Source organism: Phytophthora sojae (genome assembly GCF_000149755.1).
Source record: "Phytophthora sojae unplaced genomic scaffold PHYSOscaffold_5, whole genome shotgun sequence".
Lineage (NCBI taxonomy): Eukaryota > Oomycota > Peronosporomycetes > Peronosporales > Peronosporaceae > Phytophthora > Phytophthora sojae.
The window spans coordinates 866760-884637 of NW_009258119.1; the positions used below are offsets into that span (position 1 = coordinate 866760).

The following is a 17878-nucleotide window of genomic DNA, read 5'->3' on the forward strand; positions in this document are numbered from 1 at the left end:
CTGACAAACAAATAACGCAGGCAACAAGATAACGCGAGACAATACCCATTACGTCGTGTTAGGATTTATATCTCAGAGGTCTACAGTACCCCGTTTGGAGTCATGTTGACGGTCGCTCGTAATCATCAATTGCCCCAGAAGAAGAAGAAAAGGTTGATTAACTAGATACAGTAATCTGCCCGAGTAAGGAACGCCTGATATATATAAAGACGCAGAATATATCAATTGATGTTAAGTCGAGTATACTTTTTCAATGTACTTATTTAGTTATTTCAAAATGAACTGAAGAGCAGCTTTACCTACGAGTCCGGAATGATTCCAACAGTGGCGTATGGTCGAAGCACTAACCTTTGACCAGGCATCCTCGCACCACAACAGCGCTGTCAAATGGGTGGAGTGGGGGAGGAGGTCGGCTTGTGGGGCGAGGTGCAAAAGCAAAAGTGCGAGTCTACCACTACGGTACATGTAGTTTGAAGTCTAGTAAGATCGCTAAAAGTAGTGAGTTCCAGCACAAAACCCAGTCAGTTTTTTTTCTCCCCGTAATTTACTAACGAGAACAATCGTAGAACGTTCTCCGCGAAAGAGGGAAAAGGAGGTAATTTTCGACGATGGAACCAATAAGTACCTTCTGGTGCGAAGGAGGTCTCCTCCTCACCTACAAGCACCACATATAGCAACACCAACCTCACACGCATCAAATGATCATTTCAACGACAACACCTCTCGACTGCTGAGAGTGAAAGGACGCATCCGATGCAGCTCAAGTAGGTTTCAAGTCCTCTCGGTATTGGAATAGGGCTCTTTTGTGACACCGTTTCATCACGCCTTCATTTCCCGCTTAGGTACGGTACCAAAATCTCTCCCTCCCCTTCTCTCTCATTCGAGAATCTGCCGCCTGGTGGAAAGATGGTCAAGCTTTTCTGTGCTATCGTTGGCGTGGCGGGAAGCGCGTTCTCGGTGCGAGTGGACGAGAGCGACTCGGTGGATGACTTGAAGGTCATGATCAAGGCGAGGAAGCCCGACACGATCAAGGGAGAAGCAGACAAGCTGCAGCTCTTCCTGGCGAAGGAGGACGAGGGCCGCGGCCCGTGGCTGACGCATCTTGACGTGCTGGAAGGTGTGAGTGACACTAGTGGCTACAAACATCTACAGTTTACAGACGCGGAGTTACGAGATGTTGGCTGGATGGTGGAGATCTGGGCGAAGTGAGTCGTGCAGAAAAAGCTGCTGGAAAAGGTCACGTCCACGTGCTGGTGGTGGTTCCGGAGGGGGCAGTTGGTTCAGCGAGCGAGACTTCCAGGATGGATCAAGTGGTCCAAGAGGTGCACGAAATTCATGCGCAAACTGTGCTGACCAAGCGCAAGACATATGTCCACTCGAAGGTGGGTTCGACCGAGTACAAGGAACTTCTGGACGCCTTCAACATTAAGGTGCAACCTGTGCGTAAAGCTGCTGCTAAGTGGGGTGAAGTCAAGGGGTTCACATGGGACATGAAACTCAGCGAGGAGAAGCAGAAAGATGAATATCGCGAGTATGTTGACAGCAACATTGGCGAGCTTCTCCAGGAGGAGAAGCTTTGCGTGTTCGGTGTGGAAAATACGACAGATATTCTCCGAGTTGTTGTCAACGGCTCCAACATTGAGCTCCGGGGTCGCACCGCTCTTCTCATACTCAGTGATATCGTCATGGAGAGCGCGGATTATGCGCTGGACTTGCCTGAAGTGAAGATGCTGATTGAAGTGAAGAAAAAGGTTGAAAGACAATCTGTCTTCCAGGCGATGTCAGAGCTAATTGCTCTGGCTCTGCTTGCCGACGACCCAGTGGTTGCACTGCTTACTGACTTCAACGGCGATTGGCGATTCTTCTGGGTCGCCGGGAAGGAAAACAATACCACTTGCGTCAACAAAGTGAACATTACGAATCCAGGTGAAGCTTTCGAGTTGATCAGGCAGCTACTGAAGCCTACGGATATCATGACCCCAGTGCTTCAAGACCCTGTGAAGCGCCAGAAGTTATCCCGGGTGTTGCCGTCCATCAGCGAGGCCAGTGAAAGTGGCGGGATTCGTGAGAGCATCGAACGATACTATGACATCGCCAGTTGTTTAGGCCCCGACTTGGACATGGCGCGTGCTGTGGCTAGACATGTCACTCGATCTATTCCCACGTTGAGTTATTTCAGCTAATTCTTGCTTTGGCATGCTGCATTAATAATTTTTTTATTCTGATAATATAAAGTTAATAATATACAAAGATGACTTACTCTCCTGAACAATACCAAGCTAACAAAGAGCGCATGAAGGCAGCTCAAAAGCGATACTACTTGAAGACGAGAGAAATTCGTATCGCTAAGCAGAAGGAGTACGAAGCGAGGAATCGTGAGCATATTCGTGCCCAAAAGCGTAAATCCTATGCAGCGAAGAAGCAGTGCGAACCTAACAGTGAAACCGAACTTAGCTAATTAATTAATTAATTTTTTTGAATTTTGTATCAGGGTAGATATAAAGGCGATCTATTCTGACATAAGATCCAAAAATTATAAAGTCGATCTATCCTGATATTATATAGTCGGATATATATAGGAATATGTTTGCATACGAGTTAGAAGGACTAAAGCGATTAAATATTCACCCAATCAAATGGGGGAGTAGCTATCGAGTCAAGATCCGGGGTAAAACCGGTAGAATGACATATATTAGCAATCTATCGCGCCCCAGCAATCAGAACACGAGCGAGACGGACTCCAGCACATTCCCGAAGATATGAAAGGCTTCACCCGAGATCATTCCTGCCGCGTCCAGTATGCACACAAGCACATTCAGCCACCCGACCAGGATAAACCCCTCCGCGACGTACGTGAACCAGAGGATAGAGCGGAGTTTGACCTTGACGGTGACTGCGCGGCCAATGATAGTGATCTGGATGATGAACGTGAGCTGCAAACTCGTCTCGGAGATGTCGTTCATCGCCAGCAGCATGTTGAGGTCTTCGTGGAAGTAGAGCTGCGTGGCGAAGCAGAGGAAGGAAGCCAGTAGCAGCATGCACACTCGAATCTCCCGTGTTTTGGCGTAGTACACTGATAACAGGTACTGGAACACCCACGCGTCCAAGACCAGGATGATAGGGAGAAAGATCGCTCGCGCGGCGGAGTCCATGCCTTCTTGGGTGATCGCCATGCCTAGCCTAACGGGGATGTGGAACTTGCAAGACCTTGTGAAGCGTGTACTCGTAAATAAGGCTGTGGACACTTGGGAGTTACATCCATGACAACCTGGCTCCGTGAATAGCGAGAATAGGCCCACCGCTCGAAATACCAACTCGACGCCACACCTTCACCTCCAGTTTCTTCCTGAATCAGGAATCCTGATAGCAACGGCATCAGGCAGCCGATTAAATTTTTCGGTCCTCATCAGATCCAAGCTCTTGTCTTATCTGTAACGAGCCTCTTGCAATCAACCTCCAGCAACCAAAACCACATTTCGGGTCGGAACTTGGATACATATTCCCGTAACGATGAGATCAACAGCAATGTCCATCAAACGATGAGGTGAATGAGCTGTACATGTACACTCGGCGAGAGAACGTCACGGCTCAGATATCCCCAGCCGGTGAAGTGTGACTGCTCCGCCACTGACAGCAAACCACGCCTCGAGGGTCACCTCAACGAAGTGAGCGTGATGTACACTTGCCCTCCGCTCTGGTTTCCTGCAGACCGATCATGTGAAACGCGAAAAAAGCGCAGTGAATCTCCGCTCGCAGCAAGCAGAAGTGTAGAATTATTGCTAGGAGCGTTTGCTTGGTAAGTTAATGTCTCGCCGCTGTTCGTCGACTCCTGTCGTGTTTGTCCTGTTGAACGTCCCCATCGAAATGACCCCCACGTCAAGTTGTGGTCCGACGACTAGAACATTGCCACGATCCGATCCGCCCTCCGCGTTGAAGCCAGCTTCAATGCACGAGGAGCCGGTGGACGCGGCCCCATCCCGAGATGCCCCGATGGATAGGCCGGTCTTTTCTTGTCGAGGTCCGCTTCGTCACTTTGAGCTTGGCTCCATACATTTGTCCCGTCCGCTGCGTTACAGCACCCCTTTGGTCGCATGGTCTCTGCTATCGCAACAAACGGTCTCGGTTTCCCGGGGCTTTGCTTCGTAGAAGCTCGAGAGGAAGACGAAGATGGTGTCCGTGCAAGATCCAAGTGGCCGCCCTTGACTCGACAGGGCAGGGTCCGGTGTGAGCAGACTCTGGCTCTGCTTGGTCCGACTCGCTCGACTGCCGGGCACTTAAGCTTTCTCAGAGATTAACGCACTCGTAATAGCTCCGGACAGGGCGAGACGAGATGTGGGCGTCCAGCAGCATGATCAGCGAGAGTGGCTGCAGCTCGAGGGGCGTGCGGCTCGACGCCGACCCCAAGCAGAGGCGACTAACCATTGCGCGCGGGACGGACGACATGGACTCTTCTGTCCAGCTATCGGACCAGGAGATCGTCACGGACCTGTTGGCGACGCTACCCAAGCTCAAAGCTGCCGTGGAGGACCACGAGAACAGGGCTCCGAACTGGCTGCGGAAGTCGAAACACGGTGACTCCGTCGAGATCTACGAACTGTTGCCGACTCGCGACGGTAAGGGCGACGACATGGATATCGTCCACTCAGTGGTGGCGACGATCGAGATTGAATGCCATTTGAACGAAGTACTTAACGTGCTCACGAGCCACAAGACGAACCACGATCTGGAGGCATCGATGCGGGCCATTATTCCGAAGAAGAAACTCCGACAGGGTGAGGTACTGCTTCAGCCTCACGCTACGACGCTGGACGGCGCTCCGATCAGGAGAACTCGAGCCACGGAGAAGTCCTCGCGTGGTGGGAAAGCGGTGAGATTCGATGATATTCCGGAGGATGAGGAGCAGGAGGACGAGGAGCGGAAGGTGCTCGTGAGTGTCAGCATGACGCGCTTCAAGTCCAAACGCAGGTTGGACTTGCAGGGGCGACTGCGCAACCGCCACCAGCGTCTGCAGAAGCTCTGCCTCGCGACGCTCACGCACCAGTTCATTGGTAAACAGCGCGCAGTTCACATCATCAAGACGCTCCCTCGATCCGTTCACGATCAGCTTGCTCCGATCGAGGAGAAGCACCAGAGCCGTTCGGTGCTAGGCAGCGGCCTGCGCGGCCTTGACCATATCTCAATCGGCTTCGACATCCAAACTAGGACTGTCCACTGCATCGGCGCGCGCGGTGCGGCGCAGTCGACGAGGATTATTGCACACGGGTACGCGTCCGTCACAGCCCCGGAAAACTTCGGCCAGCAGCAGACGAAGACCATGAGGAATTACAGCCCTTCGGAACTGGCCCAGTACCGCTCAGCTCATGTGAACGCTGAGGCCAAGCACGTGATTGAACTATTAACAACGTCGCTGCTTCAATTCGAGCGCGTGATTCGCCGCCGACGCCTCGGTCTGCAGACATTCATCAAGATGAAGGCTAGTAGCAGCGATCGGCAGGGTTTCCAGGCGTGTGAGGTGTGCAACAAGGGCTTCTCGCTGCTTCGACGCGAATTCGGCTGCCAACTGTGCGGCCACGTGTGCTGCAGCGACTGCTCCAAGCTCTACGAGGTGGAGCAGGTCGTCGGAGAAATCGCCAAGAAGCGGCTGTGCGTGCGCTGCATCACCAACGTCGACTCGTGCATCTTCGAGGACGAGGACTTCATCGCTGCGCTGGGTCCGGCGGTGATCGACGACGGGGAGGACTCGGACTACGACTACGACTTCGACGAGGACGAAGAGAAATATGACTTCGACCGCCGCGGTGAGAACGACACGTACGCGAGTCTTGGATCCACCGTGGCTTGCTCCGAGGTTGACAGTGGAGGCAGTCCCGACGACGTGTCCGCGGAGCTGTACCCTGACAACGTGCTAGAGCGCTCGATGGCGCTGCAGACGCTCGATCGGCTGGTGAACTCGCAGGTCAACGCCAAAGGGAAGCAGACGCTGTTCGAGCGGTCTCGCCTCACGCAGTCGCAGTTGTACCAGTCTCAGCTGGCCCAGTCTCGCCTCACGCAGTCGCAACTGAGCAACTCGCAGTCGAACTTCCAGCAGTCTCAGCTCACTCAGAGCCAGCTCAGCAACTCGCAGTCTCGACTCACGCAGAGTCAGCTGAGCAGCTCGCAGTCCAGCTTCCAGAAGTCCCGACTGACCCAAAGCCAACTCAGCAACTCGCAGTCGCAGTTTGACCACTCGCAGTTCAACCAGTCCCGCCTGAAGCAGGCGCAATTCGACGAGTCCATCGTGGCGCAGCTCCGCGCCGACGTCGAGGACCACCTGAAGCGAACACTGCGAGCCACGCTACGCAACACCAAGAGGGGCTTCGCTGGCGCCGACGAGTCGATGTTCTCCATCGCGCCGCTGGAGCGCGACTATCAGCTCGAGTTTGACGGCAGCCAGACCATGTCCCCCGCACACCCGCTGCCGCCCAAGCCGCTGCCCGTGCAGGAGCGGAGGAGACTCGAGTACGTCATCGGCTCCGGCGCGCTGAGTCCGACGTACGACCGCAGTGCACTCAACATGCTGGGCCAGATCGCTGCGGCTCACCTGGACTGCCCCATCGGGTACATCACCATGATCGACCAGTCTACGCAGTACGTGGTGGGGCTGCACCCCGGCAACGCCATCGGCATGTCCATTCCCCGAGAGGAGTCCATGTGCTCGTACACCATTTACCACGAGCGTCCGCTGGTGGTCAAGAACGCATTGAACGACGTCCGCTTCAGCCACATGGGCTTCGTGAGCCAGACTGGACTGCGGTTCTACGCGGGCTTCCCCATCCGCGCGCCTGACAGCGCCGTGGTGGCCACGATCTGCGCGGCCGACTATAAGCCGCACAAGTACATCTCGGCCAAGCAGTACGCCGAGATGGAGGCGCTGGCCGAATTGGCCAGCACGCTCATTATCACTCCCGACATCGAAGTCAAGGCGGCCAAGCGGGAGCCGCAGCAAGCGTTCCCGCGGTGGTAACAAGGCTTTATGCGTTCGATGTCGAGGCAGTACACGCGTTGTAGTAGTACGCACTATCTAAATGGAATCTAAATGTGCTTAGTGAGAACGCAGTTACCCGTAAGCTTACCTTCGATATGCAAGCTGCTGTACGTGTGTCAATGCATTGAGCAGTCACGCTTCACTTGCTGGGGGTATCTGGGCCGTGACGTTCTCCCACCGAGTACAGCACATTCACTTCATCTTGAATCTCATACTTGTACTTGCGATAAATTCAAGTTCAAGAGGTTCGTTTCGGATAAAACTGGGGTGTGGACAATTGGAGAAGCGAGAGGTGAAGCTGTGACATCGACTTGTATTTCGAGCGGTCTATTTCTCGCTTTTCGTGGAGCGACGAACTCGTCGTGGATGACCGTAACGAGAGGCATACACACTTCACCGGGTCGTGCAAGTTCCTCACCACTCCAGATCGTCAGGCTGCAGAGAGTGATATACTTGACAAACGACGGCAACCACTCACGAAGGTATGGAGTCCACCTCGCGAGCGCGATTATCCTGGTCTAAGGTGCTTGTGTGTTCTAGAGCCTTATATCAAAAGACGGGAAGTACGACTGGCTGTTGGCTTCATTCATTTGCTGCACCTCTTAGCTGTACTTCCACATGACCTCAACATGCTGTGGCGATGGGCGACGCGTCCATAACGGGTTTGAAGCCCCCTTTCAACATCCAGATCATGATTATTGGCCGCACAGTCAAAGTATAAGAAAATCATTTCTACAATCGGCTCCGACATACGAACGAGTATATGGATGAATATAGTAGTTTTTCCGACAGATAGCTTAGTAGGATTGTACAGAACAGGAAATATATGACGGCCTGACCAATCACACAGTCGCTATTCACTATTTTCATCCAATCAAATCACACAGGGATAGGTTTTTAGTTCCGACAGCTTCTGACAAATATTTGTCGGAAGCGAGACGCAAATATGTATATGCACATAGTGAAATACAGTCAAGTACGTACTTTTCAAATATGCTCATGATTACAACAACTAGGCAGAAACCTATTTTAGGCCCGGAGCTCTAGTCAGTGGTGGTCCTCCGCACATACACACATAGGCACTTTGAAACGGCAGAAGCGCCAGACAAAGATCAGCATGAGTCTCTCTGCACTCATCCCTGCGAACACGCAAAAAGCGCGCACCACAGGGATTGGTGCTTTTGAGCGCATGCTAGAAGCAGAGAATGTGTCTATGAATGTCATTCAAGCCTGTGTGCGTGGTGACAGTTCTGGCAAGAGCCTTTCTGCCATTATGGACCGCTTTGGCTACTACCTCGCCACGTATGAAGGTAAGAAAGGTAAGTTGGCGTCTAACACAGCCATTTCATACTTTAGAAACGTTATGCTTTGATTTTTCGATGAGCATCCTCATCTTCGGGTTCCTACAGAGTTAAACCTGCTAAAGCAAGGCAAGACTTTGGAAAAACATTGCTTGAAACGGGACAATGGGGGATTTACTAACAAAGCTCCGCCTTGCACGAAGGCGGATTTAAGGTCACTAATTCACTATGTCTACAGCACGGCGTCTGTCGCCACCGACTACGAAGATGCAGCGCTCGCGTGCCTCATGTGGCACTGTTTTGGGCGCTCCTCGGATCTCGGCTATATCAGCAAGCAGCACATCACAGTGTCAGCGGACAACGTTTTCTACGTACGCATGCTTCGTGTGAAAGCTACCGAAGAGCAAGGCCTCCCCCTCGTACCTGACCGCGACGACTTCCTCACCTTCCCCCTGCACACGCTGGCCGTTGCTCTGGTGATGCAGGAGGCGCCCTGTGTGTCGCTGCTGAGTCAACTTCCCGCTCTCGCTACCACCGCTGGAACCTCGCTCGACGCAGGTGCGCCTCTGCACGAGGTGCTGCGGGTCAGCGTCGCGGATAGCAGCGACACCGCGGCGGCCTCGGAAGCGTCCCTGTCGCCGCCCAGCACCGCTTCCCTGCTCCCCACACCAAGTCCGCCCAGCTCCAACCCGTCGCAAGCCACCACCGCCTCCCTGCCAGCTCAGCTCACAGCTTCAAGTCCCGCGAGGAGCAGCCTCGGCCGCGGTGAGGACGGAGTCCAAGCGTATGTCAACCGCTTTTTGAAGCGGGTGGCTGAACCCGCCGGTGCCACCAGCAACCTGACCTCGCACTCCTTTCGCCGAGGAGGTGCCCAGCACGCCAACGGAGACGAGCGGCTGGCAGCGCAGTGGATCTTTGACCGCGGGTCATGGGATATGACCCGCACGAACAAAGGCTTTGTTTATGTCTTCAACACCCCCCGCGAAGACCGAAAAGTCGCCCGAGTGCTGAGGGGCTGGAGCGCCGACGAAACCCCGGTCATTGCGGACGTTACAGCGCTGGACCATGGGACGCAGGAACGCCTGGCGCGCTTGGAGGAGCTGCTGTTCGGTTCCTGCATTGGACTGGCAGACGCAAAGCTACACGTAAGTCGCAAGGTTATCGGAGTGCTGACGGCGTACCAGATCAAGTATTTCCCGCAAGTGAAGGCGCTGGCGCCCGACACGCTGTTCGTTGCGCGTATCGAGGAATGCTTGGGAGCGGCTGATATCCCGGTCGCCGACATGCTGTCTTGGTCCATGGCAATCAATACGTCTGCTGCTTCGAGTCCTGAACAAGCACACGAAAAGTCGGAAGCAAAGAGCAACTGCTGTCATGCTGGGTGTCACCATTTGGCTGTCATTAGCGAGCTTATCGAGAGCAATCGGCTCATGTCTGCGCGCCTCCTCGCACTGGAGACGATCATCCTAAAGCAAGCGCCACCTGTGAAGCGTATTGAAGAAGCATAAGAAGAGCAAGCGTCGTCAGAGCAAGCGCCACCCGCAAAGCGAAGAAAGAAAGCTGCTACAAACCTGTCCTCGCTGTGGTTCGAGTGGTACACGAGACCGCCCCGTGTCTGGGACTCGAGCGACCGCCAGAAGAAGTCCGACTACCGCCTGGGCGTTGCGTACATGAAGCTCTTTCTTGACGGCGGATTCGTGCTGCGCGAGGATGCTGTCGACTTCAAAGATCTTGTCTTCGAAGTAGGAAAACGAGCGGAAGCAGTGGTCCTTAGGTTCTTGAGCGAACAGGGATCCCGAGCAAAAGGAGCTGGCAGCGTGCTGCGCGAGATGCGCAAGCTTCATCGGTCTGGTGCCCTCGACAGTCGCATCGTGGCGTATCAAAGCCACCTCGCCCTGGAAAGGATCGTCGACCCAGCGCCGGCTGCAACCCAAAACATACTACAAGTCGTCGGACACGTGTAAGGCACAAAGTTCGGGGCAAATACATATATTCATGAACAAATACAAGACAGTTAGCTTACGAACGCGCAGATCAAGGCCATGACCATCCTGCCAACCATCGCCCAGAGACCGTCGGGCACTCAGTGCATTGCTCTCCATCCGCTCGTCGCCGCTTGCCCGGACCCAAACACTGTACACCTTGGAAGGCTCCCATCAATCGTGATTGGCGACGGCGGGCTTCGATCCCGCTCCTCAGGGCAAGCCCTGCGCTGATCCATTGAGCTTCGTCGTCGAGGGTGGAGCCTCCGGCTTGGCTTGCGGTCTGGGCGGTTCGGCTTAAAAAATCTAGACTGAAGCCGCGGGGCCTCTGTCGGCGTTGCCTCCGAGAGCTTGACTGCGTGGCGCTTTTCTATTGGCTTAATAAAACCTCATTGAGGTTTTTAAACGAGTGGCTCTGGAAGAGAGGGTCACTCTTGTGAAGTGTAAATATCACTGTTTAAAGACAATCAACCCAAATAGTGGACCCACCACAGGATCCTGGCTCTCATTAATGAACTTGCCACCTCGAGAGCACATTGCTCCGAGTCGATTTTGCGCCTAGATGCAAATTGCCGTTTTTCTCGGCCCACAGGCCTCAAGAGGGCCTCTAGTAGAGGCGATTTCCTCGCGGCTGTGAGCACCGCATGAAAGCTGACAAGAATCGGTCAAACGGCCCCCTAATCCTAATTTACCGTACATAATATCTAATTTCCGATTTTTAACTATTTCCGATTTTGCACTGGCTTTGACCAATTGCCTACTTGTCGGAATATGTAGGGAAGTCGGAACCGTCATGATACACCAAATCCTCGACGGGTAAAAAACCCCGGGTTTGCACCGCATTGTTGATCGAGTACAATCCACAGAGAGAATATCTCTCGGATGTACCGCTCTGATTCTCACACATTGGACCGCCCCTAGTCCGTCTACCCACAATGGATTGCATCTCTGTTCGTGGAACGTCTAGCAAATCGCCGGGCGTGAAGAGAGACGCGCACCAAAAAAAACTCCCCACTCTTACTTAGCACTGACGTGAAATCGCTAGCAAATCGCCGGCGGGGTGAGCGCAAAAGCAAAAGTGAGAAGGACTGCATCGCTGCATCGAAGGCGACGAGCGCTAACCAACCGTGTACATTTCAATGCTTTTAATACAGTACAGCCAGATGAACTCTCGAAAAATGAGAAATGTATTACGTTTTTGTATGTTACGCAGCGCTAATGCTGCTGTTTTAATAACCAACATGCAAACGCTTAAGTTGGTAATAGCGGCAGAATTGCAGGTGTCAGGCCGTAACAGCCTGACACCTGCAATCCAGGATTTGCTCTGGCACTGTTGGAGCAGTGGCGCATTTGATTGCTATACGCCTGGGCACCATGCCCGATGTGCATGATGTGTCTGCTTATTTTTTAGCCAATCCCAGCTTGTAGGCACTCTGTCGGCCGATGTCGGCACCGTCATGGTATGGATGAATATAGTGGTCTTTCCGACTGATAAGCGAGCAGGATTGTTTCAGGCTTGTCTTCACCTGAATTACAGCCTATCATATCGCCTGGTGTGGATATTTTAGCCAATCGTCTGCATTAGGGTTAGGTGAACGCGTTTCAACACTTTCCGACAAATATTGGTCGGAAGACTGGCCTAAATATGTATATGCGTATACAAAAATCAAGTACAGAAAATACTTTTTAAATAGTTTTGCCGTTCTGACAACTAGGATTATGTCCTAGAATAGGACGGAGTGAAGTTTTGATTGGTGTTCATTTGAAGATGGCGATCAAGTCCGAGAGATGAAGCCCCCACATGCACGCAGTCGCGGCGAAGGGCAAGGCAAGATGACCATGACGGCGAGCGCGTTAAGCGTTCCACTGCCACAACGCTAGCTCTACACGCATGAAGCATCCGTCGACGTGGCGTCACACGCAGCCGTCGGAGGACGGGTGAGCTTGCTGCAGTACGCCGAGGTTAGCTGAGGTGGTGCTGAGCGGGGGCAGCTACGCGAGTGCGGAGGATACGGTGAGCGAGATGATCAAGCGTAGGAAGGAGCTGCAGAAGGCTTTCGCGGCTGGCGACGTGGCGAAGCTCATGGGCGCGCGCCGCCGCATGGAGGGTCACGAACGCGTTCACACCCGCGGAGGACTGCGAGGCTCCTTGCCAAGGGCACGCACGGAGCAACAGCGCATCGCCGCTGTCCGCCCATGATCTGTACCTTGGAGCTGGACACGCCGGCGCTGCAGCTGTCTGTGCTCGTTCGAGCAGGGGCATGCTCCGCGTCATGGACGACCTCCTCGTGACCACCCAGACGCTGGACCCGCTGTCGCACAAGTTCCTGCCGCACGAGGCTGACGATCTGAACGAGAAGCTGTCGAAGGAGGTGAAGGTGATGAAGGCGACGGTGACGTCGTGCCCGGCCGGCTAGGCTGCAGGAGGTGAACCCTATCTGCACGGCTGTCGTGTGGGCACATCACGGAGGACAGCTCGGTCACCTGTACATCATGACCCCGCTACTCGAATCGTTCAAGGTGCTGCACCAGTAGGTCAAGATGGTGAAGTCTCTGCCGCGCAGGATCGGATTGCCAATAGTGGCAGACTAAAAGGCGGAAGTGGTGATCGCGGTGCTGCATGCCTCACAGCTGGCACAATAGCTGAGGAGGCGGTGATCGTAGATTGGTGATCAAGGTGATCAATAATATATGTAGCTACCCTTGCACTTTATCATCACCTAACTTTTATTGCATGTAGCTGCAAGTACCCTGCCATTTTCTTCTTCAGTTACCTTTTTTACTCACGGTAACTTTAGTTTGGTCAATAAATCCTAGATGTCGGAATATGTAGGGAAGTCGGAACCGTCGCGATATGGCGAGTGCACTGCTCACAATCATCATAGTTTTGTGTACATATAACCAACGTGAACTTGGCACATGAATTATACAATTCGAGTGGAAAGTCAAAGGTTAGACCAACGCTGGAAACAGCGAACTATTTCAAACTCGATCTCGAAAACTACGACCTTATTAGCCAAACTATTACGCACGCCGAAAGGAGTGGCGAGTGACGCTCCTCTTGGTCGCCTCTTACGTTGGCTTTGCAACCCACTTGTATGTGTACGACGACCACGACACAATGTCCATGGCCAACACTGTGTCCGAGACGTGTCTCCAACTGACATTCACCATTCAGATCACCATTATCGGCCGCGATGTTTGTGTCAAGGTCAAGCTTCGGTCCATTCGCTGGCTCACTTATATTGCGGAGGCTTTAGTCGTGCTGGGGTGTCTTCAAGTGCTCGCTTCTTTGCTGGAGATAACTGGTGTGAGAAGTAGGGGCACAATCCACTTGCTCGGCAATATCCTCGAGACCATCTCGCTGGTGTTCGTGCTGGTGTTTCAGTTCTACTACTTGTCGCTCTCTCGCGGCTGCCGTCGACTGATAACGGAGCGCAAGTTCGAGATCCTTCCGTTCACGTGCTTCGCCATCCACGAGTTCCCGTTCATGTTGCTTGAGCACCATACTGGCGTCGCGTGGGAGTTCGCGCAGGGAGTTTGCAACCGCATGGTACACGCGGCGTGTATTTTGCAGAACATCCGCAAGAAGGCAGTTCCCAGCGGTGGCAGCTCCGCCGTTTTTAAGAGCAAGAGGAGCTCCATCACCACCTCGCTTGCGTCGTTTGCATCGGCAAGGGCCCCTTGCCGATGCTGCGGGCAAAATTTAATCATTGCATTATTGCCATTAATTGCTGCCAATTCGTGCACGAACCTGCTCCACCGTGTTGACGTCCCACAAGTCGCGGTTGTACTGCAGACACATCAGCATCTCGAGCATGGTGGGGGAGAGACTCTTCCGCACGTCTGTGAGCACCAGCTTCGCCGCCGAAAAAAAGCGCTCGTACTCGTTGGACGTCGGCGGCACGTAGGCGACGTCCACGTATTGCGAGCGCCTCGGTGCCTTCCTCTTCTTGAACGCCGCCTTGACGATAGAGCTGTTGCCGTCCTCCCGCGCTGGTGCCCATTCAAGGGTCGTCGATCTAAACTCGGCACACGCCGACCGTTCCGCGGCCGTCAACGCCTCTTCGCGCTGAAGCTTGACGAGGCCCAGTTCTAAATGCGGGTTGTTGACGATCGGAGCCGTTGCGGCCAGTCGTGACTTGAGTGCAGGGTACTCCTTCACCCCCTGGTCAAAAAGACGGTGCACAGCAGACAAAGTTAGCGTAGACCTCTGTAGCTCTTTGTGACTCCCTCGAACTTCTCCAGGTCCTTCTCCAACGCCCTGGCTCGCTCGTGCTCGGCGCGCCGCAGCAAAAGCGGCTGTACTTCGTACTTGACCAGAAGGTCATGGCCCAGCTTGATTATGGCGGGCTGGAGCTTCACATAGCGCGCCACCATCTCGTACGTGCTCGACCACCTGGTGTCGTACCTCAACAGAGGCGACAGATGGGAGACGCGGCGAAGCAGAGCGCGGCCCTTGATCGTCCGGAGCTTGGTCATCAGCGCGTGCACCTTCGCAATGAGCTCGTCCTCGGTCTTGAGGAAGTCCTTCACCGCCAAATTGAATCTGTGGCTAGCACATCCAATGAAGGGGATAGCCCCTTCCTTCCGGCCGATGCATTGGTTCACAGAGCAGTTGTCTCCCACCATGAACTTCACCGCGCTCCATGGCTTGTTATAGCGAGACAGCGTGTCAGCGATCAGGTCGTACTGACTCTGCGCACCCATGTCTTCCTCGACCTCTACTGGAGCGAATGTTAACAGCAGGAAGCGGCGCGATGAGCACTCGAGATCGTCATAGTACTCGTTGTCAGCGCCGCCACCGGTAATACCGGTACTGTCGCTGCCGAATACCGCGAATATCGCGATGTAGTGACGACCACCACTGGTCCACCCGTCTAGAACGAGGCCGAACGATGCAGGGAGCTCGCGAGCGACGCGCAGCTCTAGCAGCTCGAAAATCAGCACGATGTACTTGGAGAGGGTGTCCTCCGACACGAGAGAGAGGGAGGCGTTGAGGCGCGTGAGCCGCCGCTCTACGAACGCAAACGGGAGGCGGTCGCAGACGACCCACTCGAGCCAGCGGTATAGGTCCCTGGTCCGTGTGCTGACGAGGTGTAGGCGCAGCGGGTTCTGGCGGCGTGACGCCTCCTGGGCCTCTAGCTCGTAGTTGTCGTGGTTGCGCCGCAGGTGGCTCAGCAGGTTCGTGTAGCCATTGCCCTTCTTGTACTGCTTGTCGCAGGATGTACAGTTGTAGAAGCCGTTGCCGACATCGGTGAAAAGCATGGAGCAGATTTGGCTGCTCGTGAGGACCATGGTGGACACGTGGGGCGAGGGGCTTGGGCTGTGAGGGGTGAAGAAAGCAAATTTGCTGCTGAAGGAGCCTCCGCTGCGAGTGGTGCGGTGAAGTGGTGCCAGATCGGCGAGTGGTTGGTGGTGGACTCTTCGGCGGACACTGGTGGCTGCAACGAACTCCATCTGAGCAATTCAAATACGAATTGTGTGTAATAAAAAATAAATTGAGGGTCTAAAATTAATCATTGAATTAAAGTATTCGAATGTATTTTTATGAGTATTATTTTTTCGGGTGCCTTGGCAAGGGGATCGTTCCTGAAGCCGAAAGAAAATACCGAAGAACAGCAATCCCCTCCACCCCTCGCACGAAGCGGGTCTTTGCCGAAGCTCGTTTCAAGGCGCAGTTGGCGCCAAGCCACCCCCCGGGGGTCCCCCGATATCGCGAAAATTGCGGTGATCTCCGAAAGGGTTGAGAGTCAACCGAAAGTTACCACAACCAGGGACCGGGATAGCATTAAGATACTGAATTGAGTGCGCTCTTCTATCCATGCCAATGGTATTCCTAACTTTTCGGTGCAAATGGCTACATCCACTTCAACTTGAGGGCTACACCAAAGTTACTGGGTTACACAAAAGTATGTACCCTCGCAATACCCCACTATTAATTTCGGACACTTGATCATGTCGGAGGCGGCGCAGCTCGACGCCTTCCTGGCGGCCATGACGCAGTACTCGCCGACGGTGCCGGAGGAGCTGGTCGAGTTCTACCTGCAGCAGGCGGGCTTCGTCACCAACGACGTGCGCATGTGCGTACTGTAACCCTGCGCGCCTTCTCTCTAAAACGCACCCTAACGACTCCTAATTAACCGCTTAATTAATGCTACAGCACGCGGCTGATCTCCCTGGCGGCCCACAAGCTCCTGCTGGACGTGACCCACGACGCCATGCAGTACCTGCGCATCCGCTCGCAGTCGGCGTCGTCGGCGTCATCCAGCGCGGCGCTGGCCGCCGTGCAGAGCGACGGCGCCTCTCCCACAGGCAGCCGGGCTGTGTTGACTATGGAGGACATAGCAGCCAGCCTAAAGGAGTACGGCGTCAATATCTGCAGGCCCGAGTACGTCAGCGACGTGGCGGAGGACCCCGCGGCCTAAAAAATAGAACGAGATACGCTCTCATTCTAAGACAAAATGGTGTACTTTTAGGTCGGTAGGTTGAGTTTTTGAGGATGTTTTTGGTGGTCGAGTCACTTTGGGTGAGCTTTGGGCTCTACAGCTCTTCGTGCTCGTCCACGGGCACCTCCTTCTCGACGACTCTGCGCTTCTTGCCCTTCTTCTTCTTGTCCTTCTTGAGATCGGCGCCCGCGTTCTTGACAATGTCGTCCATGAAGTTGGTCTTCTGCGGGTCAGTCTTGAGCGCCTTGGGGTACTTCTTGAGCAGCCGCAGGAACATGGTAGGCTCCTGGCCCTTGTACTTCTTGAGCAGCGCGTCGATGGCCTCGTCCTCGAGCTCCTCCTGCGGCGCGCCATTCTCCTCGAGGAAGTACTCGAGGCGCTCGCGTGTGGCAGCAGCCGCGTTCTCCGTCGGCACGCACTCACACGCCTCCTTCTGGGCCTCCTGGTAGGCCGGGCAGGCGATCATCTAGCAGCAGCGATACCGTATAACGTCAGTATCCTCCGCAGGAATTAAAGAGTATAGTGTGGGTACTGTACGCACATTGGCGCCGATGTAGAAGATCTTGGCGGTCGAGAAGCACTCGTCGCGCTTGGCCGGGTCTCTGATGGCCTTGCACTGGGACTTCATGCACTTCTGCAGCCGCTTCTCGCAGTTGGCCTTGGGCATGCCGCATATGCTGTAGCACTGCAACCATCAAGAAAAAAAAGGTTTAGGATACATGTACAGATCAATCCTAGTTTTGAGCAACAATGCTAGGCTGGAGCTTACGGCGTCGTGCCAGTTGCAGCACTCCTGGAAGTCCGTGGACGTGGAGATGGGCATGCCGGACGTGCCGCAGCCATTGGCCGTGAACTCAAAGTCCCTGCGAACGGGGCAAATCAATTAATTGAGGTTAGAACGGAGAGTGTAACCATGTTGATGATGGCTGCTTCACGCACTTGGCTGGGGTCACCGCGCGCTTGGGGCGGCACGTGAAGGGCTCGCACGGCTGGCTGTAGCTGGTGAGGTCCGGGAAGTCGATGGACGCGGCCGCGCAGCCCAGCGACAGCGCGCACGAGAGCAGCAGCGAGCGGGACAGTACCATCGCCGATCCGTGGGGTCGTGAAGTGAACAGGTCCAAG

General features: G+C 54.3%; 9 protein-coding genes across 9 annotated transcripts; 4 read left to right on the forward strand and 5 right to left on the reverse strand.

Moving 5' to 3' along the window:
* Window positions 1–267: 267 nt before the first annotated feature.
* PHYSODRAFT_506435 (hypothetical protein) lies at window positions 268–465 on the reverse strand (the record flags this gene model as incomplete). Its single annotated transcript, XM_009530110.1, has 1 exon — window positions 268–465. The coding sequence occupies one exon, from the start codon at window positions 463–465 to the stop codon at window positions 268–270; it is 198 nt and encodes a 65-aa protein (XP_009528405.1).
* A 433-nt stretch (window positions 466–898) lies between these two features.
* Window positions 899–2256, forward strand: PHYSODRAFT_354723 (hypothetical protein). The gene has a single exon (XM_009530111.1). It carries the CDS (start codon window positions 1302–1304, stop codon window positions 2181–2183), a length of 882 nt encoding a protein of 293 aa, XP_009528406.1. The 5' UTR covers window positions 899–1301; the 3' UTR covers window positions 2184–2256.
* PHYSODRAFT_505129 (hypothetical protein) lies at window positions 2252–2458 on the forward strand (the record flags this gene model as incomplete). Its single annotated transcript, XM_009530112.1, has 1 exon — window positions 2252–2458. One exon carries the CDS (start codon window positions 2252–2254, stop codon window positions 2456–2458), a length of 207 nt encoding a protein of 68 aa, XP_009528407.1.
* A 259-nt stretch (window positions 2459–2717) lies between these two features.
* PHYSODRAFT_333009 (hypothetical protein) lies at window positions 2718–3173 on the reverse strand (the record flags this gene model as incomplete). Its single annotated transcript, XM_009530113.1, has 1 exon — window positions 2718–3173. One exon carries the CDS (start codon window positions 3171–3173, stop codon window positions 2718–2720), a length of 456 nt encoding a protein of 151 aa, XP_009528408.1.
* A 1157-nt stretch (window positions 3174–4330) lies between these two features.
* Window positions 4331–7003, forward strand: PHYSODRAFT_507187 (hypothetical protein; the record flags this gene model as incomplete). The annotated part of the gene is made up of 3 exons (XM_009530114.1): window positions 4331–5719; window positions 5777–6072; window positions 6202–7003. 3 exons carry the CDS (start codon window positions 4331–4333, stop codon window positions 7001–7003), a joined length of 2487 nt encoding a protein of 828 aa, XP_009528409.1.
* A 1689-nt stretch (window positions 7004–8692) lies between these two features.
* On the reverse strand, window positions 8693–9217 carry PHYSODRAFT_505095 (hypothetical protein; the record flags this gene model as incomplete). Its single annotated transcript, XM_009530115.1, has 2 exons — window positions 8693–8831; window positions 9099–9217. Coding segments are annotated over 2 exons (258 nt in total), but the record flags the coding sequence as incomplete, so codon positions are not given.
* Window positions 9218–13428: 4211 nt separating this feature from the next.
* Window positions 13429–13934, forward strand: PHYSODRAFT_333012 (hypothetical protein; the record flags this gene model as incomplete). Its single annotated transcript, XM_009530116.1, has 2 exons — window positions 13429–13860; window positions 13920–13934. 2 exons carry the CDS (start codon window positions 13429–13431, stop codon window positions 13932–13934), a joined length of 447 nt encoding a protein of 148 aa, XP_009528411.1.
* A 100-nt stretch (window positions 13935–14034) lies between these two features.
* PHYSODRAFT_333013 (hypothetical protein) lies at window positions 14035–15605 on the reverse strand (the record flags this gene model as incomplete). Its single annotated transcript, XM_009530117.1, has 2 exons — window positions 14035–14475; window positions 14538–15605. 2 exons carry the CDS (start codon window positions 15603–15605, stop codon window positions 14035–14037), a joined length of 1509 nt encoding a protein of 502 aa, XP_009528412.1.
* An 859-nt stretch (window positions 15606–16464) lies between these two features.
* On the reverse strand, window positions 16465–17841 carry PHYSODRAFT_315502 (hypothetical protein; the record flags this gene model as incomplete). Its single annotated transcript, XM_009530118.1, has 5 exons — window positions 16465–16731; window positions 16896–17222; window positions 17298–17441; window positions 17526–17619; window positions 17696–17841. 5 exons carry the CDS (start codon window positions 17839–17841, stop codon window positions 16465–16467), a joined length of 978 nt encoding a protein of 325 aa, XP_009528413.1.
* Window positions 17842–17878: the final 37 nt, after the last annotated feature.

Coding starts and splice junctions, on each gene's coding strand:
- PHYSODRAFT_354723 (XM_009530111.1), top strand. CDS start 1,302: ATGGATCAAGTGGTCCAAGAGGTGCACGAAATTCATGCGCAAACTGTG.